This window comes from Ranitomeya imitator, chromosome 4 (genome assembly GCF_032444005.1).
Source record: "Ranitomeya imitator isolate aRanImi1 chromosome 4, aRanImi1.pri, whole genome shotgun sequence".
In the NCBI taxonomy this organism is placed as follows: Eukaryota; Metazoa; Chordata; class Amphibia; order Anura; family Dendrobatidae; genus Ranitomeya; species Ranitomeya imitator.
In genome coordinates this window covers 477,009,659-477,031,667 of record NC_091285.1, presented here as the reverse complement: position 1 = coordinate 477,031,667, position 22,009 = coordinate 477,009,659, and the positions used below count along the sequence as shown (strand labels likewise).

Here is a 22,009-nt window from a genome sequence, read left to right as displayed (position 1 = left end):
TTGTGTTCTGGCGGCCATGTTGAGCTGTCACATTACTGATGAGCATGAACAGGAAGAGCCAGGCAAAGCACCAGAATTGACGCTGTCAGGGTGAAAAGATATATCTTTATACACTTTTTGTACTTTTATATTCTTATGCTGTGAAACAATAAGTTTTCCCCTTTGCTTGCTGATGCAAATGTAACTGTATTTAAAATGGCTGCCAGTATTCACCTATGCCCTAGTTTCTGAGAAGCTACCGTATATACTCGAGTAAAAGCCGACCCGAGTATAAGCTGACCCCCCTAATTTTGCCACAAAAAACTGGGAAAACTTATTGACTCGAGTATAAGCCTAGGGTGGAAAATGCAGCAGCTACTGGTAAATTTCAAAAATAAAAATAGATGCTCCATACCGTTCATTATGGCCCCATAGATGCTCCATATAAACCTGTGCCACATAGAATGCTCTGCACCGTTCATTATGGCCTCATAGATGCTCCTTATAAAGCTGTGCCATATATATATTGCTCTGCACCGTTGATTATGGCCCCATAGATGCTCCTTATAAAGCTGTGCCCCATATATATTGCTCTGCACCGTTGATTATGGCCCCATAGATGCTGCTTATAAAGCTGTGCCCCATATACGGTATATTGCTCTGCACCATTGATTATGGCTCCATAGATGCTCCTTATAAAGCTGTGCCCCATATACGGTATATTGCTCTGCACCGTTCATTATTTCCCCATAGATGCTCCTTATAAAGCTGTGCCATATATAATGCTCTGCACCGTACTTTTTGGCCCCATAGATGCTCCTTATATAATGCTGTGCCATATATAATGCTCTGCACCGTTCTTTATGGCCCCATAGATCCTCCTTATATAATGCTGGCATATAGAATGCTGCTGGTGCTGCCATAAAAAAAAAAAAAAAAACACATACTCACCTCTCTTGCTCAGGACGCCAGCGCTTTCAATATTTACCTGCTCCTCGTGCGGCTCCGTCTCCAGCACTGACGCTCAGCAGAGGGCGCGCACTGACTACGTCACAGCGCCCTCTAACCTGAGCGTCACTGCTAGAGGACGCTGCAGACGGAGCCGCACCACAGCGAGGAGCAGGTAAATATCTCGCAGCGCTGGGCTCCCCGTATACTTACCTGCTCCTGGAGCGGTCCCTGCAGTCCCTGGCTTCCCCGGCGCTGCAGCTTCTTCCTGTAATTGAGCGGTCAGTTACCGATCATTTACAGCAATGAATATGCGGCTCCTCCCCCATGGGAGGTGGAGCCGCCTATTCATTTCTGTAATGAGCGGTGCCATGTGACCACTCAGTACAGGAAGAATCTGCAGCACCGGGGAAGCCAGGGACTGCAGGGACCGCGCCGCAGCAGGTAAGTATATCTACACAGCCCCCGCTCCCCCTCACCTGCCGACCCCCGGGTATATGACTCAAGTATAAGCCGAGGGGGGGTCTTTCAGCCCAAAAAAATGGGCTGAAAATCTCGGCTTATACTCGAGTATATACGGTAAGTATCGTTTCTTCTGAAGTCGAAACCTGAGATACGTGGAGAGAGGAGGATCCACCAGATGACGTCAGGACTAACCAGAAAGACCGGATACTAGACATATATTGCTTGAACCCCGCCTATTGCACGCCTTCCCCTAATACACTACATAATGCTGTGTATCAGGAAATAAAGTTCAGTTGCGGTGACCGTTGCTAATACTTGTAGAAGCATGAGCATGCACTGAGATTGAACCAGCTCTTTGTCTGACTCATTCTTACCCGGAACCAATGCTCATAGTCTAATTTGGGATGACTGGTGAATGAAGGGTATTGTCGTGACGACCCCGACAACGCATCTAATGGATGTGCGTTTTCTGGGCAGGCTGCGGGCTGCTATTTTTAGGCTGGAGGGCCAAATATCCATGGACCTTTCCAGCCTTAGAATACCAGCCCCCAGCTGTCTGCTTTACCTTGGCTGTCTATCAAAAATAAGGGGGACCCCAAACCATTTTTTTTTTAAGTTTATTTAACAAGCTTTATTCAGGCTGCTGAACCCGAACAGTAACACGGACTTCCGGGAGAAGTCCATTTTCGGGGTGAGTGCATGGACATCAGGTGTCCGGTACAGACCCCGAACTTTACCGTTCTGGTTCGCCCATCACTATACCTTATGACAGCACAGAACAACAAAAATAACCTATAGTGGTTGATGGGTCAAATTGGTTATAATTTCCATCATGTCTGGCATTTTATCCTACAAATAACAAAATATACTATGCTATTCTGTTCAGTTGGGTGGAACAAAGCCTTACTTAGGATAGCTGTCCCAAAATGAGCCTTCTCCTGATTTTTAAGGTTTGTTCTGACACAGAAAGGGTGTTCCCCACCCATAGGTCTGGGCACATTAGGAACACAGTAATCAGGAGATTACATTCATGGTTGACTTTGGCAATGACTCAGAATTCAAACAAACCCTGATAAAATAATCTTAGGAACCTCTCCTCTACAAGCATTGATACAGCTTATTTTGATATCGGTCACGTTGGCCAACTTCTCTTTAATAAAGCTTAGCAGCGCTCGCCCCAAACCATAAGGGAAAATATTCCGAGCAGCAAGCAGTCATGGGATCTGAGACAGACAGGAGTTATCCAAATTCCCTAAGTGTGTGATCATTAACACAATACGCCCAACACCCTACACTCATGACTGTAATGTGAGCGGAATCAGCCTTGAAATGCATAAGAAAAAAAAAATTCTTTAGGATGTTATCACTAGAGACAAGTTTCATAACTTCAGTGACTCGCACATTTATCAGTACTAGATTGTCATTTACAGTAAAAATTTGTTATTCTGAGAAAAGAGAAGTGAAACTGCTAATCAGTAGGCAAAAAGGTAACTCCAGCGAACCACACAGAACGGCATAGAAAACTATTTTATTGCATCACTGGTTGAGGAAGGTTGGGCACAGAGGACTCAGGGACTTTAGGTCATAGCAGAACTTTCAGATTTTATTTTTTGCTTAGATTTTTCTTGAACATTGTTTCACTGTCTCGGTTTAACTTTTAACAGGGCTGTCCAGTGTCTGAAGAAAAGTCTGGACTCACTAAGACTAGTGACTACTGGACAGGCACATTACCACAGATAAGCCATTTGTGATCACATGTCAACTAGACTTTAGCGCCTCTCTTAATGGGGTGGTCAGGAACCAACATAAATTTTAATCCTAAATGCCAATCTAATCTCTTTTCTAATATACTTTAAACAAAGTCTTTATGGTTCCCTCACTACTTTAACTGATTTTTTATTTATTTTTTTACTACTTCCTCTTTGATGAAGCTTCATTTGAGAACCAAGTTGCATGCTGGGATAGTCAAATGTGTGCTCATCAGGGGGCAGAGACTGCGGTCACTGATGAAGCCTCTGCCCCCACCCTGAATCAAAAAGTGTCATTAGTGATCTTTATTTCAGAGACTGGGCTGGTCCCTGCTCCACTGAGCATGCATCAATTCCAATGTATGCTCTGCAGATTAACATTCTAATCAGAATTAACAAGATGGCAAGAGAGCACTGCCAGTGCGTGTAGTAAGAGGAATCTTCCCCATGCGTGGCAAGACCAGCGCCATCCCTGAAAGTGATGTCACTTGCAGGGGGTTGTTACTGGTATCTGGCATTTCTGCTACCTACAGGCGATCTGAGCATCACCTGTATGAAGCAGAGCCGATCCGACAACTGCAGACTATTAAAGCATGCCAAAGGTTAAAAAAAGGTTTTAAAAATATAAAATATAAAAAAGTTTAAATCACCCCCTTTCACCCCATTCAATTATAAAAAAAAAAAAAAAAATCAAGCATAAACATTTGGTATCGTCGCGTTCAGAATCGCCCGATTAATATAAAACATTAAACGGCGTAACGAGAGGGAAAAAAAAAAAGTCAAAGCGCCAGAATTACATTTTTTTGGTTGCCACATCGGGCGATCAACATATCACATCAGCACCAAAATGGTATACTTAAAAACAGCAGCTCGGCACGCAAAAAACAAGCCCTCACCCAACCCGAGATCACGAAAAATGGAGACTAAGGGTATCGGATATATTATATGAATATATATTTGCCTTAAATTGTCTGTCATCCACTTCCGTCTGGACCACCTAGAATCCCACAATCCACCGCACTGGAAGTACCCCGACCGCCATATTGGAATATCCAAGTGATGGGTATTCCAATATGGCATCCGCTGGTGGTACCAGGCCCTTGCGCAGTACCACCAGCAGGTCATCGCCGGACCTTCCGGGTCGACGGTGGAGCGGCAGCTGTCCATCATACTCTCCCGATGCATCTCTGCATGTCCCTGCTTCACCGGCGCCGTCAGCTTCTTCCTGTCTTCAGCGGTACAATGTGACCGCTGAACATAGGAAAAAGCTGTCGGAGACCATCTGTCAGTGAGAAGCTGCCAGGGATCGCGCCGGGAGCTGGTGAGTATAATGGGGGAGGGTGAGCATTCCGATATTCACCTGTCCCCGTTCCACCACAGCGCGTCGCTCCGTCTTCCGTGTCCTCTGGCTGTGATGTTCAGGTCAGAGGGCGCGATTACGTGTTTAGTGTGTGAACAGTCACTGCAGAGGACGCGGAAGACGGAGCGGCGTCCAGCGGTGGAACGGGAACAGGTGAATATCGCAAGTGTCGGGGGCCTGCTCAGGACAAAAGGGGGGTGTGTTTTTTTTTTTTTTTTTTAATCGCAGCATATGGGACACATGTTTCTATGGAGCATCTTATGGGGCCATAATCAACCATTATGCAGCATTATATGAGGCAAATTTTCTATGCAGCATCTTATAGGGCCATATTCAACCTGTATGCAGCATTATATGTGGCTTGGGGACGAGAGAATCTCAGTGCTGCAAAGCCTGCCCCCATCGGGACGTCACCACCCTCCCGATTCGATCGGGCCTCCATCTCTCCATCTAGTGTGTGATTATATTATAGAATAAATATACACATACATAATAAATATATATATATATATATATATATATACACACACACACACATACACACACAGCAGCACATGTACATGAATCTAGGCCATGTGAAGACAGACAAATATTCAATATGAACTCCACTTCTCAAAAATATTTTTCACCAATTTTTTAAAAAAAAAATTTTTACTGTAAGTTTTATGAAAAAAAAATTATTTTTTTTTAAACATTTGTGAAAAATATTTTTGAGAAGTATAATTCATATTGAATATTTTTTTTCCCTCTCTCTCTATAATCAATACACATATATACACATACATACACACACACACATACACACATACACATACACACACAAAGATTTTTCTGTATTTTCTTGACTATGAAAATTGTACATTCACACTGAAGGCATCAAAACTATGAATTAACACATGTGGAATTATATACTTAACAAAAAAGTGTGAAACAACTGAAAATATGAAGCTCATCAAGAGAATGCCAAGAGTGTGCAAAGCAGTCATCAAAGCAAAAGGTGGCTACTTTGAAGAACCTAGAATATAAGACATATTTTCTGTTTCACACTTTTTTTGTTAGGTATATAATTCCACATGTGTTAATTCATAGTTTTGATGCCTTCAGTGTGAATGTACAATTTTCATGGTCGTGAAAATGCAGAAAAATCTTTAAAAATGGGAAGGTGTGTCCAAACTTTTGGTCTGTACTGTATGTATGTATGTATGTATGTATGTATGTATGTATGTATGTATGCATGCATGTATGTATGTATGTATGTATGTATGTATGCATGTATGTATGTATGTATGTATGCATGTATGTATGTATGTATGTATGCATGTATGTATGTATGTATGTATGCATGCATGTATGTATGTACTTACTTGATTGGTGGCTGTGGACTCGTAATAACCTGGATAATCATACTGGCAGGTCAGTTTTAACATTTGGTGAACATGGTAAAAAAGAAACCCAAAGAAACCCAAAAGAAACCCAAAAACTAGGAATGGACTTTTTTTTGCAATTTCACCAAATTTGGATTTTTTTTCCCGTTTTGCAGTACACAATATGTTAAAACCAATGGTGTTGTTCAAAAGTACATTTTGTCAAGCAAAAAACAAGCCCTCACATGGCCATTTGCCGGTAAAAAAAAAAAAAAAAAGTTCTAGCTCTGGGAAGAAGGGGAGCAAAAAATGAAAATGCAAAACCAAAAATACCTCTGGTCGTTAAAATGTTAACATTGCGTTAAATATAATTTGGCTAGAAAAATACAACCAATATCAGGTAAGAGATTTGTCCCAGATGTGACCATATTGCTGACTCTGCATACATAGGTATGACCCAACTAAGGACCCCACCCTTGGTTTTATACAACAGTAGAGCTTGAGATGTATATGGGTAATGTATCCAATGGCTCGCATTCAACCAACAAAGGGTCCTTGTGACCTCTGCAAGGCTTCTATACACTGGGTATGCCACTTTTTTACTCTGCACTATTCCATACAGAGGAATCTAGTGCTAATTTTCTTTACAATAAAAGCCTATCGAGGGCTCAATGACTATAGATACCTGGAGACATTTTTCTGGTGTACTCTAGCACATACTGCTAAATGCAGTGAGATAGAAGACATAAGCCAATCATACACATAACATTGCCGTTATGGCCAATTGCTCGTTCAGCAACCACACACACACTCCATACTTCCCTATACGGAGAGTGGAGAAAGCCGTAGAGGGAGAGTGGAGAAAGCCATAGAGGGAGAGTGGAGAAAGCCGTAGAGGGAGAGTGGAGAAAGCCATAAAAGGAGAGTGGAGAAAGCCGTAGAGGGAGAGTGGAGAAAGCCATAGAGGGAGAGTGGAGAAAGCCATAGAGGGAGAGTGGAGAAAGCCGTAGAGGGAGAGTGGAGAAAGCCATAGAGGGAGAGTGGAGAAAGCCGTAGAGTGAGAGTGGAGAAAGCCATAGAGGGAGAGTGGAGAAAGCCATAGAGGGAGAGTGGAGAAAGCCGTAGAGGGAGAGTGGAGAAAGCCATAGACGGAGAGTGGAGAAAGCCATAGAGGGAGAGTGGAGAAAGCCGTAGAGGGAGAGTGGAGAAAGCCATAGAGGGAGAGTGGAGAAAGCCATAGAGGGAGAGTGGAGAAAGCCGTAGAGTGAGAGTGGAGAAAGCCATAGAGGGATAGTGGAGAAAGCCGTAGAGGGAGAGTGGAGAAAGCCATAGAGGGAGAGTGGAGAAAGCCGTAGAGTGAGAGTGGAGAAAGCCATAGAGGGAGAGTGGAGAAAGCCATAGAGGGAGAGTGGAGAAAGCCGTAGAGTGAGAGTGGAGAAAGCCATAGAGGGATAGTGGAGAAAGCCGTAGAGGGAGAGTGGAGAAAGCCGTAGAGGGAGAGTGGAGAAAGCCATAGAGGGAGAGTGGAGAAAACCATAGAGGGAGAGTGGAGAAAGCCATAGAGGGAGAGTGGAGAAAGCCGTAGAGGGAGAGGGGAGAAAACCGTAGAAGGAAAGGGGAGAAAGCCGTAGAGGGGAGAAAGCCGTAAAGGGAGAGGGGAGAAAGCCGTAGAGGGAGAGGGGAGAAAGCCGTAGAGGAAGTGCATTTCCCACATTGTGAATGCTGAGCATGTGTTCACATTTGATAACACACCATTAACTTAGTTAACAAACTTGTAAAAGTGTGTATGAAACAGCAGCTTAGATCTGTACTACCATCTACTCTCCAGGAGAGTTGCAGGTTAGAAATGTCACATGCTCCTACAGTCTGGTCTGGCTGATACCGCTGCTCAAAAGCTTTCTGGAGAGGAAGAAGGGGGTTATTTTAAGTAAAAAGGAAGCGAGGAGTAATAGGCGACAGCACAGATAAGGCGGTGTTTGATTTTGTGCGGAAACTCACTTGTTAAAAAGCATTTTCCAACTATAAATAACTGAAGATAAAGTAAAAACCTAATATACAGTGTAGTAATGCTGCTGTAAGGCTTCTGCACTCAGGACAATTAAGGAGTGGCTTTCAGGCAAATGTAAAGCAAGGAAATAACTTGCTTGTGTAAATGCACAAAGATAAACAGTAATATAAGCAAATAATCTTCTACATTCATCATGGCATCATAAAAATATTAGTTTTGTTATTTTATGCTTTTTTTATTTTTATGATGGACTTCTGCAATTTGCCAATCACTCCTTAAAGGGAACCTGTTACCCCCAAAATCGAAGGTGAGTTAAGCCCACTGGCATCAGGGGCTTATCTACAGCACTCTGTAATGCTGTAGATAAGCCCCCGATGTATCCTGAAAGATGAGGAAAAAGAGGTTAGATTATACTCACCCAGGGGCGGTCCCAGTACGATGGGCGTCACGGTCCGGGTCCGGCGCCTCTCATCTTCATAGGATGACGTCCTCTTCTTGTCTCCATGCTGCGGCTCTGGCGTACTTTGTCTGCCCTGCTGAGGGCAGAGCAAAGTACTGCAGTGCGCAGGCGCCGGGCCTCTCAGACCTTTCCCGGCGCCTGCGCACTGCAGTACTTTGCTCTGCCTCAACAGGGCAGACAAAGTACGCCAGAGCGTGAAGACAAGAAGAGGACGTCATCGTAAGAAGATGGGAGGGACCAGACCGCGACGCCCCTGGGTGAGTATAATCTAACCTCTTTTTCTCATCTTTCAGGATACATCGAGGGCTTATCTACAGCATTGTAGAATGCTGTAGGTAAGCCCCTGATGCCGGTGGGCTTACCTCACCTTCGATTTTGGGGGTGACAGGTTCCCTTTAAACACCACTCAATTCTGAAGGGAAAGAGCAGTTTGATCTACAAAACTGCACGAACATTACAATCACAAGCACAGTTTTGATAGTGCGGTCAGATTCACACCAAAGTATTAAAAAATCAAAATTGTCCTAATTTTCTAGAATAAATTTTTCATATTTATCGCATCTGTTTTTTTATATAGCAGCCATCGTTAAAATATACAAGACTGAATACAGCACCCAATGTAATCAATTACAATGTATCTAAGAATCGGATGCTATATGCTGGCTAAGTAAGAATTCCAGGTTTTTTGGGGGGGATTTTTTTTTTATACACCTATAAACTTGAATAGACGAATCCCTTCAGACACACACAAGCAGCTACTGAAAGATGTGATTTTTTTTCTTCATGTGCAGATTCAGTCCATAGGGGAAAAAAAACACGGTCACACAATCATTTGACCGAGCCACAATGAAAACGTCAAGCTAGTAAGGTAATGTTAGGCTGGGGAGCACGGATACTACGGATACTAAACAACTAAAATCAGGTCAAGCAAATATTGGTGGACTACACGTCAAAAAAAAAAACTAAAAGAACAAGGATCCCTAAAATATAACTTTTATTAGAAACAAGTTCAAAATTCTATTTTCATTATAACAATATTGATTGGGAAAACAGGATATGTACCTGAAAAACCCTGGACGGTCACTGTACTAAGCTCTGCTTGGCAGTGGAGGTTGGCACCCTAAATTTCTACGGTAGGCGCCCCCACTCCTCGACAGCTCACCCTTGGAATCCCTAGAAATCCCTGCAATACAGGAATCCTGGTGAGCCCCATAGAAAATCCCTTATAAATAAACCTGCCTGGCAGTGGAGGTAGACACCCTAATTTTCAGCGGTAGGTGCCCCCACTCGTCGAAGGCTAGCCCTAGTGTCCCTACAATAGAGATAAAGAATAGTAGTGTCCCAATACACCCTAGTACCTGTATGAATCACAAAAAAATAAAAATAAAAATTGTGAGAAAAATGTAAAAAAAAAAAAAAAAAAAAAAGGAAAAAAATGATAGAAGAAAGAATATTTTAGATGTCACTTAATCAGCAATTGTCTTCACAATAAACTGATATAACTATATATATATATATATATATATATATATATATATATATATATATATATATATATATATATATATATATATATATATATATATATATATATATATCTATATCTATCCAGGAAAACCAACATACAATGATAGGACGTTAAATCCAGCGCTAGTTAAGAGTTTGTATCATTCCCAAACAATGCCCGATGCGTTTCCCCCCCCATGGGAATAATGGGGGTTCAGCAGCCACGCATATAATAGCAGAGCTGTGTTGTTGTGGACTACACGTCAAGCAGTTTCTTAATGGAAATAGACTTCTATACTGAATCCAAATAATAAATGTGAAATAGGCACAGACTAGTACATGACAAAGCCACCTTGAAGAGAACAGGAACATTTTGGTTTGGAGATTCTAATACAGATTTATGATACATGTGTCAATATTTAGGGGGGGGGGGGGGGGGGGTGATATTGCACAAGACTGCACTGAAATAAACTACATGTTTTAAGTGAATCACGAACATATATATTATATTCATATATCCAGTTGTGCTCAAAAGTTTACATACCCCAGCAGAATTTTTGCATTCTTGGCCTTTTTTATCCCCCAGAGAATATAAATGATAACACCAAAACTTTTTCTCCACTCATGGTTAGTGGTTGGGTGAAGCCATTTATTGTCAAACTACTGTTTTCTCTTTTTAAATCATAATGACAACCCAAAACATCCAAATGACCCTGATCAAATGTTCACATGCCCTGGTGATTTTGGCCTGATAACATGGACAGAAGTTGACATAAATGGGTTTGAATGGCTACTAAAGGTAACATCCTCACTTGTGACCTGTTTGCTTGTAATCAGTGTGTGTGCATAAAAGCGGAGTGAGTTTCTGGGATCCAGATAGACTCTTGCATCTTTCATCCAGCCACTGACTATACTGGATTGAGAGTCATGGGGAAAGCAAAAGAATTGTCAACGAATTTACAGGAAAAGGTAGTTGAACTGTATAAAACAAGAAAGGGATGCAAATAGATATCCAAGGAATTGATAATGCCAGTCAGCAGCGTTCAAACTGTGATTAACAAATGGAAAATCAGGAGCTCGGTAAAAACAAAACCACGGTCAGGTATACCAACAACAATGTTGTCCAGAAATGGCAGGAAAATTGTTTGGGATGCAAAGAAAAACCCAAAGAAAAACCCACAAACAACATCAGCTAAATTACAGGACTCTCTGAAAACTAGTGGTGTGGCTGCTTCAAGATGCACAATAAGGAGGCACTTGAAGAAAAATGGGCTGCATGGTCGAGGCGCCAGAAGAAAGCAATTACTGCGCAAATGCCACAAAGTATCTCACCTACAATACGCAAAGTAGCACAGAGACAAGCCTCAAAACTTCTGGAACAAGGTCAATTGAAGGGATGAGACCAAAATGTAACTTTTTGGCCCCAACCATAAACGTTACATTTGGAGAGAGGTCAACAAGGCCTATGATGAAAGGAACACCATTCCTACTGTAAAGGACAGAGGTGGATCGCTGATATTATTATTATTATTATTATTTTTTATTGTTATAGCGCCATTTATTCCATGGCGCTTTACATGTGAGGAGGGGTATACATAATAAAAACAAGTACAATAATCTTAACCAATTAGCGACCGCCGATACGCCTTTTAATGGTGGCCGCTAAGGGTACTTAAACCACAGCGCCGTTAATTAACGGCGCTGTGGAAAAAGTAAATAGCACCCCCCAGAGGCCGATTTTCTCTGGGGTCTCGGCTGCCGGGGGTAGCCGAGACCCCAGAGAACATGATTCGGGGGGTTTTTAACTCACCCCGCATTTGCGATCGCCGGTAATTAACCGTTTACCGGCGATCGCAAAAAAAAAAAAAAACGCGATCTCTTTTTAATTTCTCTGTCCTTCGATGTGATCGCACATCGGAGGACAGAGAAAAGGGGTCCCAGGTGGCCCCCCAATACTCACCTAGCTCCCCCGATGCTCCTCGTGTCTCCCGGTGGGCGCCGCCATCTTCAAAATGGCGGGCGCATGCGCAGTGCGCCCGCCGGCCGGCCCCGCGAGAATCTTTGGGGTCTCGGCTGCCGGGGGTAGCCGAGACCCCAAAGAGCATGATCGGGGTCGGTTTTACCGACCCCTGTTTTGCGATCGCCGGTAATTAACTGTTTACCGGCGACCGCAAAAAAAAAAAAAAAGTAAAGTGTAATTCTCTGTCCTCTGATGTGATCGCACATCAGAGGACAGAGAAATAGGGGGATTCGGGGACCCTACAATACCCACCTGTGTCCCTGGATCCTCTTGCTGCTCCTCCTGGCTGCCGGCAGAAGAACATGGCGGGCGCATGTGCAGTGCGCCCGCCACCTGTCTCCATCTGCCGGCCGGCAGGAGAACAGCAGTTGGGGCTAAAATCAGGGTTAGGGGTAGGGTTAGGGTAGGGTTAGGGGTAGGGTTAGGGGTAGGGTTAGGGGTAGGGTTAGGGGTAGGGTTAGGGTTAGGGCTAGGGTTAGGGCTAGGGTTAGGGCTAGGGTTAGGGTTAGGGCTAGGGTTAGGGTTAGGGCTAGGGTTGGGGCTAAATTTAGGGTTAGGGTTGGGGCTAAATTTAGGGTTAGGGTTGGGGCTAAATTTAGGGTTAGGGTTGGGGCTAGAGTTAGGGTTAGGCTTCTTTCACACTTACGTCGGTACGGGGCCGTCGCAATGCGTCAGCCCGACATACCGACGGACGTTGTGAAAATTGTGCACAACGTGGGCAGCAGCTGTAGTTTTTCAACGCATCCGCTGCCCAATCTATGTCCTGGGGAGGAGGGGCGGAGTTACGGCCACGCATGCGCGGTCAGAAATGGCGGATGCGACGTACAAAAAAACGTTTCATTGAACTTTTTTTGTGCCGACGCTCCGCCAAAACACAACTGATCCAGTGCACGACGGACGCGACGTGTGGCCATCCGTCACGATCCATCGGCAATACAAGTCTATGGGCAAAAAACGCATACTGCGGGCACATTTGCAGGATCCGTTTCTTGTCCAAAACGACGGATTGCGACGGATGCCAAACGACGCAAGTGTGAAAGTAGCCTTAGGGCTAGGGTTAGGGTTGGGGCTAAAGTTAGGGTTAGAGCTGGGATTAGGGTTAGGGTTTGGATTAGGGCTGGTATTAGGGTTAGGGTTGGCATTAGGGTTACGCTTGGGATTAGGGTTAGGTTTGGGATTAGGGTTAAGGTTAGGGTTGTGATTAGGGGTGTATTGGGATTAGGGTTAGGTTTGAGGTTAGGGTTGAGATTAGGATTAGGGGTGTGTTGGATTTAGGGTTTTGATTAGGGTTATGGTTAGGGTTGACATTAGGGTTGTTTTGGGGTAAGGGTTGTGATTATGGTTAGGGTTAGTGATTAGGATTATGGATCAGGTTGGGATTAGGGTTAGGGGTGTGTTGGGGTTAGGGTTGGAGCTAGAATTGGGGGGTTTCCACTGTTTAGGTACATCAGGGGGTCTCCAAACACGACAGCCAATTTTGCGCTCAAAAAGTCAAATGGTGATCCCTCCCTTCTGAGCTCTGCCGTGCGCCCAAACAGTGGGTTACCCCCACATATGGGGCATCAGCGTACTCGGGATAAATTGGACAACAACTTCTGGGGTCCAATTTCTCTTGTTACCCTTGTGAAAATAAAAACTTGGGGGCTACAATATCTTTTTTGTGAAAAAAAAATAATATTTTTTATTTTCACGACTCTGCATTCTAAATTTCTGTGAAGCACTTGGGCATTCAAAGTTCTCACCACACATCTAGATAAGTTCCTTGGGGGGTCTAGTTTCCAAAATGGGGTCACTTGTGGAGGGTTTCTACTGGTTAGGTACATCAGGGGCTCTGCAAACGCAACATAATACCCGCAGACCATTCTATCAAAGTCTGCATTCCAAAACGGCGCTCCTTCCTTCCGAGCTCTGCCGTGCGCCTAAACAGTGGTTTACCCCCACATATGGGGTACCAGCATACTCAGGACAAATTGGACAACAACTTTTGGGGTTCAATTTTTCTTGTTACCCTTGTGAAAATAAAAACTTGGGGGCTAAAAAATCTTTTTTGTGGAAAAAAAAATATTTTTTATTTTCACGACTCTGCATTATAAACTTCTGTGAAGCACTTGGGCATTCAAAGTTCTCACCACACATCTAGATAAGTTCCATGGGGGGTCTAGTTTCCAAAATGGGGTCACTTGTGGGGGATTTCTACTGTTTAGGCACATCAGGGGCTCTCCAAACGCGACATGGCGTCCAATCTCAATTCCAGCCAATTCTACATTGAAAAAGTAAAACGGCACTCCTTCTCTTCCAAGCTCTGCGGTGCGCCCTAACAGTGGTTTACCCCCACATATTAGGTATCGACGTACTCAGGAGAAATTGCACAACAACTTTTGTGGTCTAATTTCTCCTGTTACCCTTGTGAAAATAAGAATTTCTGGGCGAAAAGATCATTTTTGTGTAAACAAAAGCTATTTTTTATTTTCACGGCTCTACGTTATATACTTCTGTGAAGCACTTGGGGGTTCAAAGTGCTCACCACACATCTAGATAAGTTCCTTAAGGAGTCTAGTTTCCAAAATGGTGTCACTTGTGGGGAGTTTCCACTGTTTAGGCACATCAGGGGCTCTCTAAACGTGACATGGCGTCCGATCTCAATTCCAGCCAATTCTGCATTGAAAAAGTCAAACGGCGCTCCTTCACTTCTAAGTTCTGCGGTGCGCCCAAAAAGTGGTTTACCCCCACATATGGGGTATTGGCGTATTCAGGAGAAATTGCATAACAAAATTTATGGTTACATTTCTGTTTTTACACTTGTGAAAATAAAAAAAATGGTTCTGAATTAAGATGTTTGCAAAAAAAAGTTAAATGTTCATTTTTTCCTTCCACATTGTTTCAGTTCCTGTGAAGCACGTAAAGGGTTAATAAACTTCTTGAATGTGGTTTTGAGAACCTTGAGGGGTGTAGTTTTTAGAATGGTGTCACACTTCATTATTTTCTATCATATAGACCCCTCAAAATGACTTCAAATGTGATGTGGTCCCTAAAAAAAATGGTGTTGTAAAAATGAGAAATTGCTGGTCAACTTTTAACCCTTATAACTCCCTAACAAAAAAAAATTTTGTTTCCAAAATTGTGCTGATGTAAAGTAGACATGTGGGAAATGTTATTTATTAACTATCTTTTGTGACATATCTCTCTGATTTAAGGGCATAAAAATACAAAGTTTGAAAATTGCAAAATTTTAAAAATTTTCACCATATTTCCGTTTTTTTCATAAATAATCGCAAGTAATATCGAAGAAATGTTACCACTAACATGAAGTACAATATGTCACGAAAAAACAATCTCAGAATCAGCGGGATCCGTTGAAGCGTTCCAGAGTTATAACCTCGAAGTGACAGTGGTCAGAATTGCAAAAATTGGCCTGGTCATTAAGTACCAAATTGGCTCTGTCACTAAGGGGTTAAACAATACAAGTCATAACTGGTACAGGAGGAGTGGGGACCCTGCCCGCGAAGGCTCACAATCTACAAGGGATGGGTGAGGATACAGTAGGCGAGGATAGAGCTGGTCATGCAGCGGTTTGGTCGATCGGTGGTTATGTGTTATGGGGATGAGTGAAATACAAAGGCACAGGAAACTTGGTCAAAGTTGAAGGAAAGATGAATGCAGCATGTTGTCAGCAAATAAAAGGCCTAGTCGACCTGTCATTGGCTACAGCAGAATAAAGTGAAGGTTCTGGAGTGGCCATCTCAGTCTCCTGACCTCAATATCATTGAGCCACTCTAGGGATATCTCAAGCGCAGTTCATGCTAGACAGCCCAGGAATTTACAGGAACTGGAGGCTTTTTACCAAGAAGAGTGGGCAGCTTTACCATCTGAGAAAATAAAGCACCTCATCCACAACTACCACAAAAGACTTCAAGCTCTCATTGATGTTAGAGAGAGCAATACACGGTAGAAATGGGGTATGTGAACTTTTGATCAGAAACACAAGTGGCTGGATGAAAGATGCAAGAGTCTGTCTGGATCCCAGAAACTCAGCTTATATGCACATGTCACAGGAGAGGATGTTACCTTTAGTAGCCATTCAAACCCATTTGTGCCAACTTCTGTGCATGTTATCAGGCCAAAATCACCAGGGCATGTGAACTTTTGATCCGGGTCATTTGGATGTTTTGGGTTGTCATTATGATTTAAAAAGAGAAAACACAGTAGTTTGACAATAAATGGCTTCACCCAACCACTAACCATGAGTGGACAAAAAATGTTGGCGTTATTCATATTCTCTGAAAAAAAGGACAAGAAAGCAAAAATTCTGTTGGGGTATGTAAACTTTTGAGCACAACTGTATAGTAAGACAGTGAGGAGATCCATATGCGAGGGCCTTTATGTGTGCCCGGAATGTTTTAGAAACCTACTGGCCTGCTGGAGTGCACTGCAATCACACCCAAGGCTGTGGTGACCATACATAAGAAAAGTAAGTGTGGACTGGGTCTAGTTATTTGACCAAGTCAGTTTAGAAAAACCTGTCTTGGGCTTTTATTTTTGAAGATATCTGTAGGATGGTAGTGAGACAGATCTCTCCCTCCAGTCGGGGTCTTACAAGTGGACCATGGCCAGTTTTCATTAAAAACTGCAGTAAAGGTGCTGTGGGGTCGGAGCCGAGATGAATCTGTGCTGCACTTTATGTACATGCTCAGGAGTGACCAGTGCTGTGGGGTCGGAGAGTTGGGGTCAGGGAAATCGAGAAGTAGTGGATTAAACTTACTGACACCACAGCCCTAATCTATACACTTCTGTGACATTGTTAAAGGGAATCTGCCTACTTTTTTGCTACCTCATCTGAGAGCAGCACGATGTAGGCAAAGAGACCTGGAATCACTTAGATTTCTGGGTGCAGCTGTTCTGACACACAGTTTTTAGATTTAGCAATGCTGCAGAGCTGAGAAAGCTAACCCCACTCATACCAGGCTCTGTATGCACATGGTCTATAAACAGTGAGCGGCTTATCATAGGAGTTGGCGGAGTCACACTAGCATGCAAGTGCTTCTGTAGTCTGGGCAATGATCAACAAGTGATAAAACCTTCATTGTAAGTAAACAACAGCACACAGCCTGACATGGGACAAATTGATTAAATCTGTGTTTTAATCCCTACCTCATGTGGTTCCGATAACATAAAAAAAAAACCTGTTCACAGATTGCTTTTAATGAAAAAAGGCACATTAAAAAAAAATGGTGTCATATTTTATCCTTCAATAGCAAGTTTTCTTATGTATCACTAGTGTGTGAAAATTGTCCATTTTTAAAAAAACAGTAACAAAAAAAAAAATTGTCAAGGAACAACTGAAAACAGGCTCTTACCTTCCATGGGCATGAAAATCCAAGTTGACAAACTGATCATCATGGGATACTGCTCTCTTGGCACGTTGGTGTTTTTGGTTTAAGGAGTCCATGTCAAAAGACAATCCTTCATAATGTCTAATGTAATTATTCAACTTGTTTCCATACTGACCTGCAAATGAACAGCGAAAAAAAACACATTTTATTACTACATACAAACGCAATAGTAAGGCTACGTTCAGATTAGCGTTGCGCGCCGCTGCGTCGGCGACGCAACGCACGACGCACGAAAAAAACGCATGCAAACGCACGCAAAAACGCTGCGTTTTGCGACGCGTGCGTCGTTTTTTTGACGAAATCGGACGCAAGAAAAATGCAACTTGTTGCGTTTTCTTGCGTCCGACGCTAGCATCAAAAACGACGCACGTGTCGGAAAACGCAACAAGAAAAACGCATGCGTCCCCCATATAAAACATAGGGGCGCATGACGCGTGCGTCGCCGCTGCGTTTCCCGACGCAGCGTCGGGAAACGCTAATCTGAACGTAGCCTTAAGCAGTCAGGCACCAAGAGTTTCAACAAATACAGAATTAAAGGACATATTAGATAAAGCACTTCATCTGAAAAATACAAGTCTACCATAACATACATAAACCAACGCTGCTCCTGCCGACCATCCCGCAACCACCCGTACATATATTGTGCATGCTTGTAATCTCACTAGGGGGGAATAGAAACAACTCTGTATCTTCCCCGAGAAGGAACAGATTGGACACGGATATTCAACATGTCCAACAAAGTACTGAGGACATCCAGAAAAAGGACAACCATGTAGTTAACAACATGTTACATAATGTGAAGGTTGATGCAAAGTTACTAAAGCACTTGTACAGACAACATAAAATTCTAGTTGGCTGCAGACGCTACAAGTGGGTTATAGGCACTTACTGCGTACAGGTCATCACTAAGAGTGGCATGCGGAAGGTTCCCTTTGCAGACAATGGTATAAATCATTCACAGATCATACAGAATATTACCTACAAACTATATGAAATAAAGTTGCCCAACTATCTATATATATAATTGTCTAAGGGTTTTTCCGTCTGTCTGTCTGTCCTGGATATCCCACGTCCCTGATTGGTCGATGCCGCCAGGCCTCGACCAATCAGCGACGGGCACAGTATCGACGTAGAAATCCCGCGTCTCTGATTGGTCGAGGCCGCCAGGCCTCGACCAATCAGCGACGGGCACAGCGACGATGATGTCATAAAGGACGTAGACATCCCGCGTCTGATTGGTCGAGGCCGCTAGGCCTCGACCAATCAGCAACGGGCACAGCGACGATGATGTCATAATGGTTGCCATGGCAACGATGATGTCATAAAGGTTGCCTCGATTAATCAGCGACGGACACAGTCTGCCGCGAATTCTGGAATCATCATTGTCCATATACTACGGGGACATGCATATTCTAGAATACCCGATGCGTTAGAATCGGGCCACAATCTAGTCTATATATATAATTGCCTAATGGTTTTTCCGTCTGTCTGTCCTGGAAATCCCGCGTCTCTGATTGGTCGAGGCCGCCAGGCCTCGACCAATCAGCAACAGGCACAGCGACGATGATGTCATAAAGGACGTAGAAATCCCACGTTTCTGATTCAGCGACGGGCACAGTATCGACGTAGATGTCATAATGCTTGCCATGGCGACGATGATGTCATAAAGGTTGCCTCGACCATATCTATATATTGTGATGCAGTGACCCCAGTGACAGCTAGGGGGCGCTGTGTGTGCTCCTTGAGATATGCATGGAGGCATATCTGTTGTGATAATGGTGGCTGTCTGTCTGTCTGTCCTGGAAATCCCACGTCTCTGATTGGTCGAGGCCGCCAGGCCTCGACCAATCAGCGACAGGCACAGCGACGATGATGTCATAAAGGACGTAGACTTCCCGCGTCTCTGATTGGCGACGATGATGTCATAAAGGCTGCCTCGGCCAATCAGCGACGGGCACAGTCTGCCGCGAATTCGCCTCGACCAATCAGCGATGGGCACAGTATCGACGTAGATGTCATAATGGTTGCCATGGCGACGATGATGTCATGAAGGTTGCCTTGACCAATCAGCGACGGGCACAGTCTGCCGCGAATTCTGGAATCATCATTGTCCATATACTACGGGGACATGCATATTCTAGAATACCCGATGCGTTCGAATCGGGCCACAATCTAGTCCCTATATAATTCTTTACTGTACAAATGAGGTTTTAAAAAAAAGAATTTATATTGCCACTGTGCTATGCTAATAAGCCATCTCTCCACGACATCACACTCCTGTGGGCATGATAACAATTTACACAAGTGGCGTCATCGCTAGCTCCAGTAAATCTTGTGCACTGCACCTCTGAAGACGGGTGTACACTTTCCAGCTTCAGGGGAGCGCACTGCACATACCAGAAGCCATCGTCTACACTAATGTTCCCATGTAGTATATATGCAGAAAATCTGCTGCATTGAACAGTTCATACTGGATGTTATTTCGTAAAAACTCATGGCCACCGAGTATTAGTACTGTTGAAATTTGCAAATTTCTTTTGTATCATTTGCTGCATTTTTAAAGGGAATCTGTCAACAGGTTTTTGCTGCCCCATCTCAGCGCAGCATGTTGTGGGGGGCAGAGGTCTTGATTGAATTCAGTGAAGTATCACACGTAGGGTATGTGCACACGATGTCATTTTCTGGCAGGTAGACTCCAAAACCCAAGTGAGAAAGCGCTTAAGAAAAAAAAAAAAAAATGTTAAAAACAATTGACATCTATTGTATTGTATTTGCTGTACATGTTTAGTCTTTTCGGCCTGTTTTAGCAACTTCAAAAGATGCAAATTGTTAAACATTAAAAAAAAAAAAAAAAAAAAAGGTGATTTAAACGTCAGGTAATTTTTCCGACTATGCGTTCCCTTTAAATCATGTGAATTTTTAGGTCACCAAGAAGCCATCTACCTACCACAAATCAAGCAATTAAAATGCTCCACTCCTTTAACATTCCAGTCCTTGGTTCAAACTACTAAAGAAGCAATTGTCCTCAAGGAAGGACATCTGTTGTTTTTTCCTTATCATCTTGTAGCTACGTGTTCCTTTGAGAACATCCCCGTAAATGGATTCTAATGTCCTCTAATCTTTTGTCCCTCCGGGTCTGATGCGGCTCTGTGTATTCATTTATCTTTCATGGATGACAGCTTTCCTTCATCTGAAGTCTGCGCTCTTTTTTTCAGGAAAGGTTCGGCACCTCATAAATAACCAACTTTGGGTTTTAAACATTGGACTAGCTGATATTAATGAGCCGAAATATCGCTTGCATTCACCTCACCTGCCTTTATATTTACAGAGAGTGGAGCAGGTTTCCTAAAGCGGCCTAACTTTTAGACAGTGTAAACTAATGATGTATTCAGGCAGCCATATAAATAAGACCGAGATGGTTTTGGGAGGTCCCCTACACAGATTGTCCGCCATTACCACTGATCTGGACCAGCAGTCTAATGTGTATGCATATGGGGGCCTTTAGATGGTCAAAGTAGACCAACCAACCGTATGTGACCACCTGGTCCATAGCTTCCTCACCCCTTCAAGACCATCTAGGACCTGTTGGACCATTAAGCACTGGGGTCTCGTGTGGGTCCTGTAGTTTTTACCAGTATATTATTCCATGCAAGACATTTACGAGGGTAGACACAGGCAGGACTTACACAGGCAGGCAATTTCCCAACAACTAAACGTCATGGGTAGACAATAAAAAAGCCGCAATAGTGAGCATCAACTCGTGGAGTCATCGATTTTCCCATTTTGGATTTTTTTCGTTGCATTTAACAACAGTGGAAATGCCGTTACATTAAGTATTTTTCAATTTAGATTTTAAAATGATTCTGCCCCAGTGTGTTTTGCATCACTGGCATGTGCCCGGTATAGTGTGTGGCAATAGGTGGGCAGTGCCCTGTGAATACATTTGCATTCCATTGTGGCTTTACATCTTGGCATGGGAAGGCTGGAAAAAAGGATACACCAGCTGGATACTTCAGGTATTAGCCTCGGGTACTGGAAGTATGTTGGGGGAAAGAAACATCCAGCAGATATACCATCTCCAATCCTTTTGTTACTGGTGAGATAAGTGGCCATTGTAGGAGTGGGACTGCAGATCTCGCCGAGTACACCGGAGCACTCGGGAAAGCCCAGGAGTGATAGCAGTCGGTCCAAATTTTTAGGTTTAGATCATGCCCCTCTTCCCATTTCTCATTGAGTTTAGAGAACCATCCCCAGGAATTTTTAACTCACAACGCAAAAGAAAAATAAAAGTAATTTTCAGGAAGTGCAACAGATACATTTGCCGTGTTCAGTTTTAATAAGGGTTTGTGCACATGTTGCAGATTTGCCTGCGGAATCTTCTGTGCAGAATCTTCCTCTTGCCAGAAAACGCAGGTGCGGATTTGATGCGTTTCTGATGCGTTTTATTCATGCTGCTTTGTATGCGTTTTTGGAAGCTAAATAAAGATCTACTATTGAACAAAAAACAATAAAAAAAAATAAAAAAAAGAATTGAGATGTAATTTGTCGTCCAACCTCTTCATTTACATACTCCATTGAAGAATAATGTTTACACACAAATCGATAAATAATAGATACGATAGATAGATAAATAATAGATATATCTATAGATAGATCTAGAGATAGATAAATACCAAGCCCGATGCTTAGTAATAAACATAATAAAATAGTAGTCACAGAGTTAAATAAAGACACACAGAAAATCTGCATTGGCCGGGGTCA

The 22,009-nt window shown here is 43.2% G+C and overlaps 1 protein-coding gene across 1 annotated transcript in view; it reads right to left on the bottom strand.

Annotated features, from left to right (window-relative positions):
- Positions 1–22,009, bottom strand: part of ADAM10 (ADAM metallopeptidase domain 10) — a 230,493-nt gene that overhangs the window by 145,833 nt on the left and 62,651 nt on the right. The window contains exon 2 of the mRNA XM_069765914.1: positions 17,213–17,363. Coding sequence (XP_069622015.1) covers positions 17,213–17,363 — 151 coding nt within the window. The remainder of the gene's footprint in view (positions 1–17,212; positions 17,364–22,009) is intronic.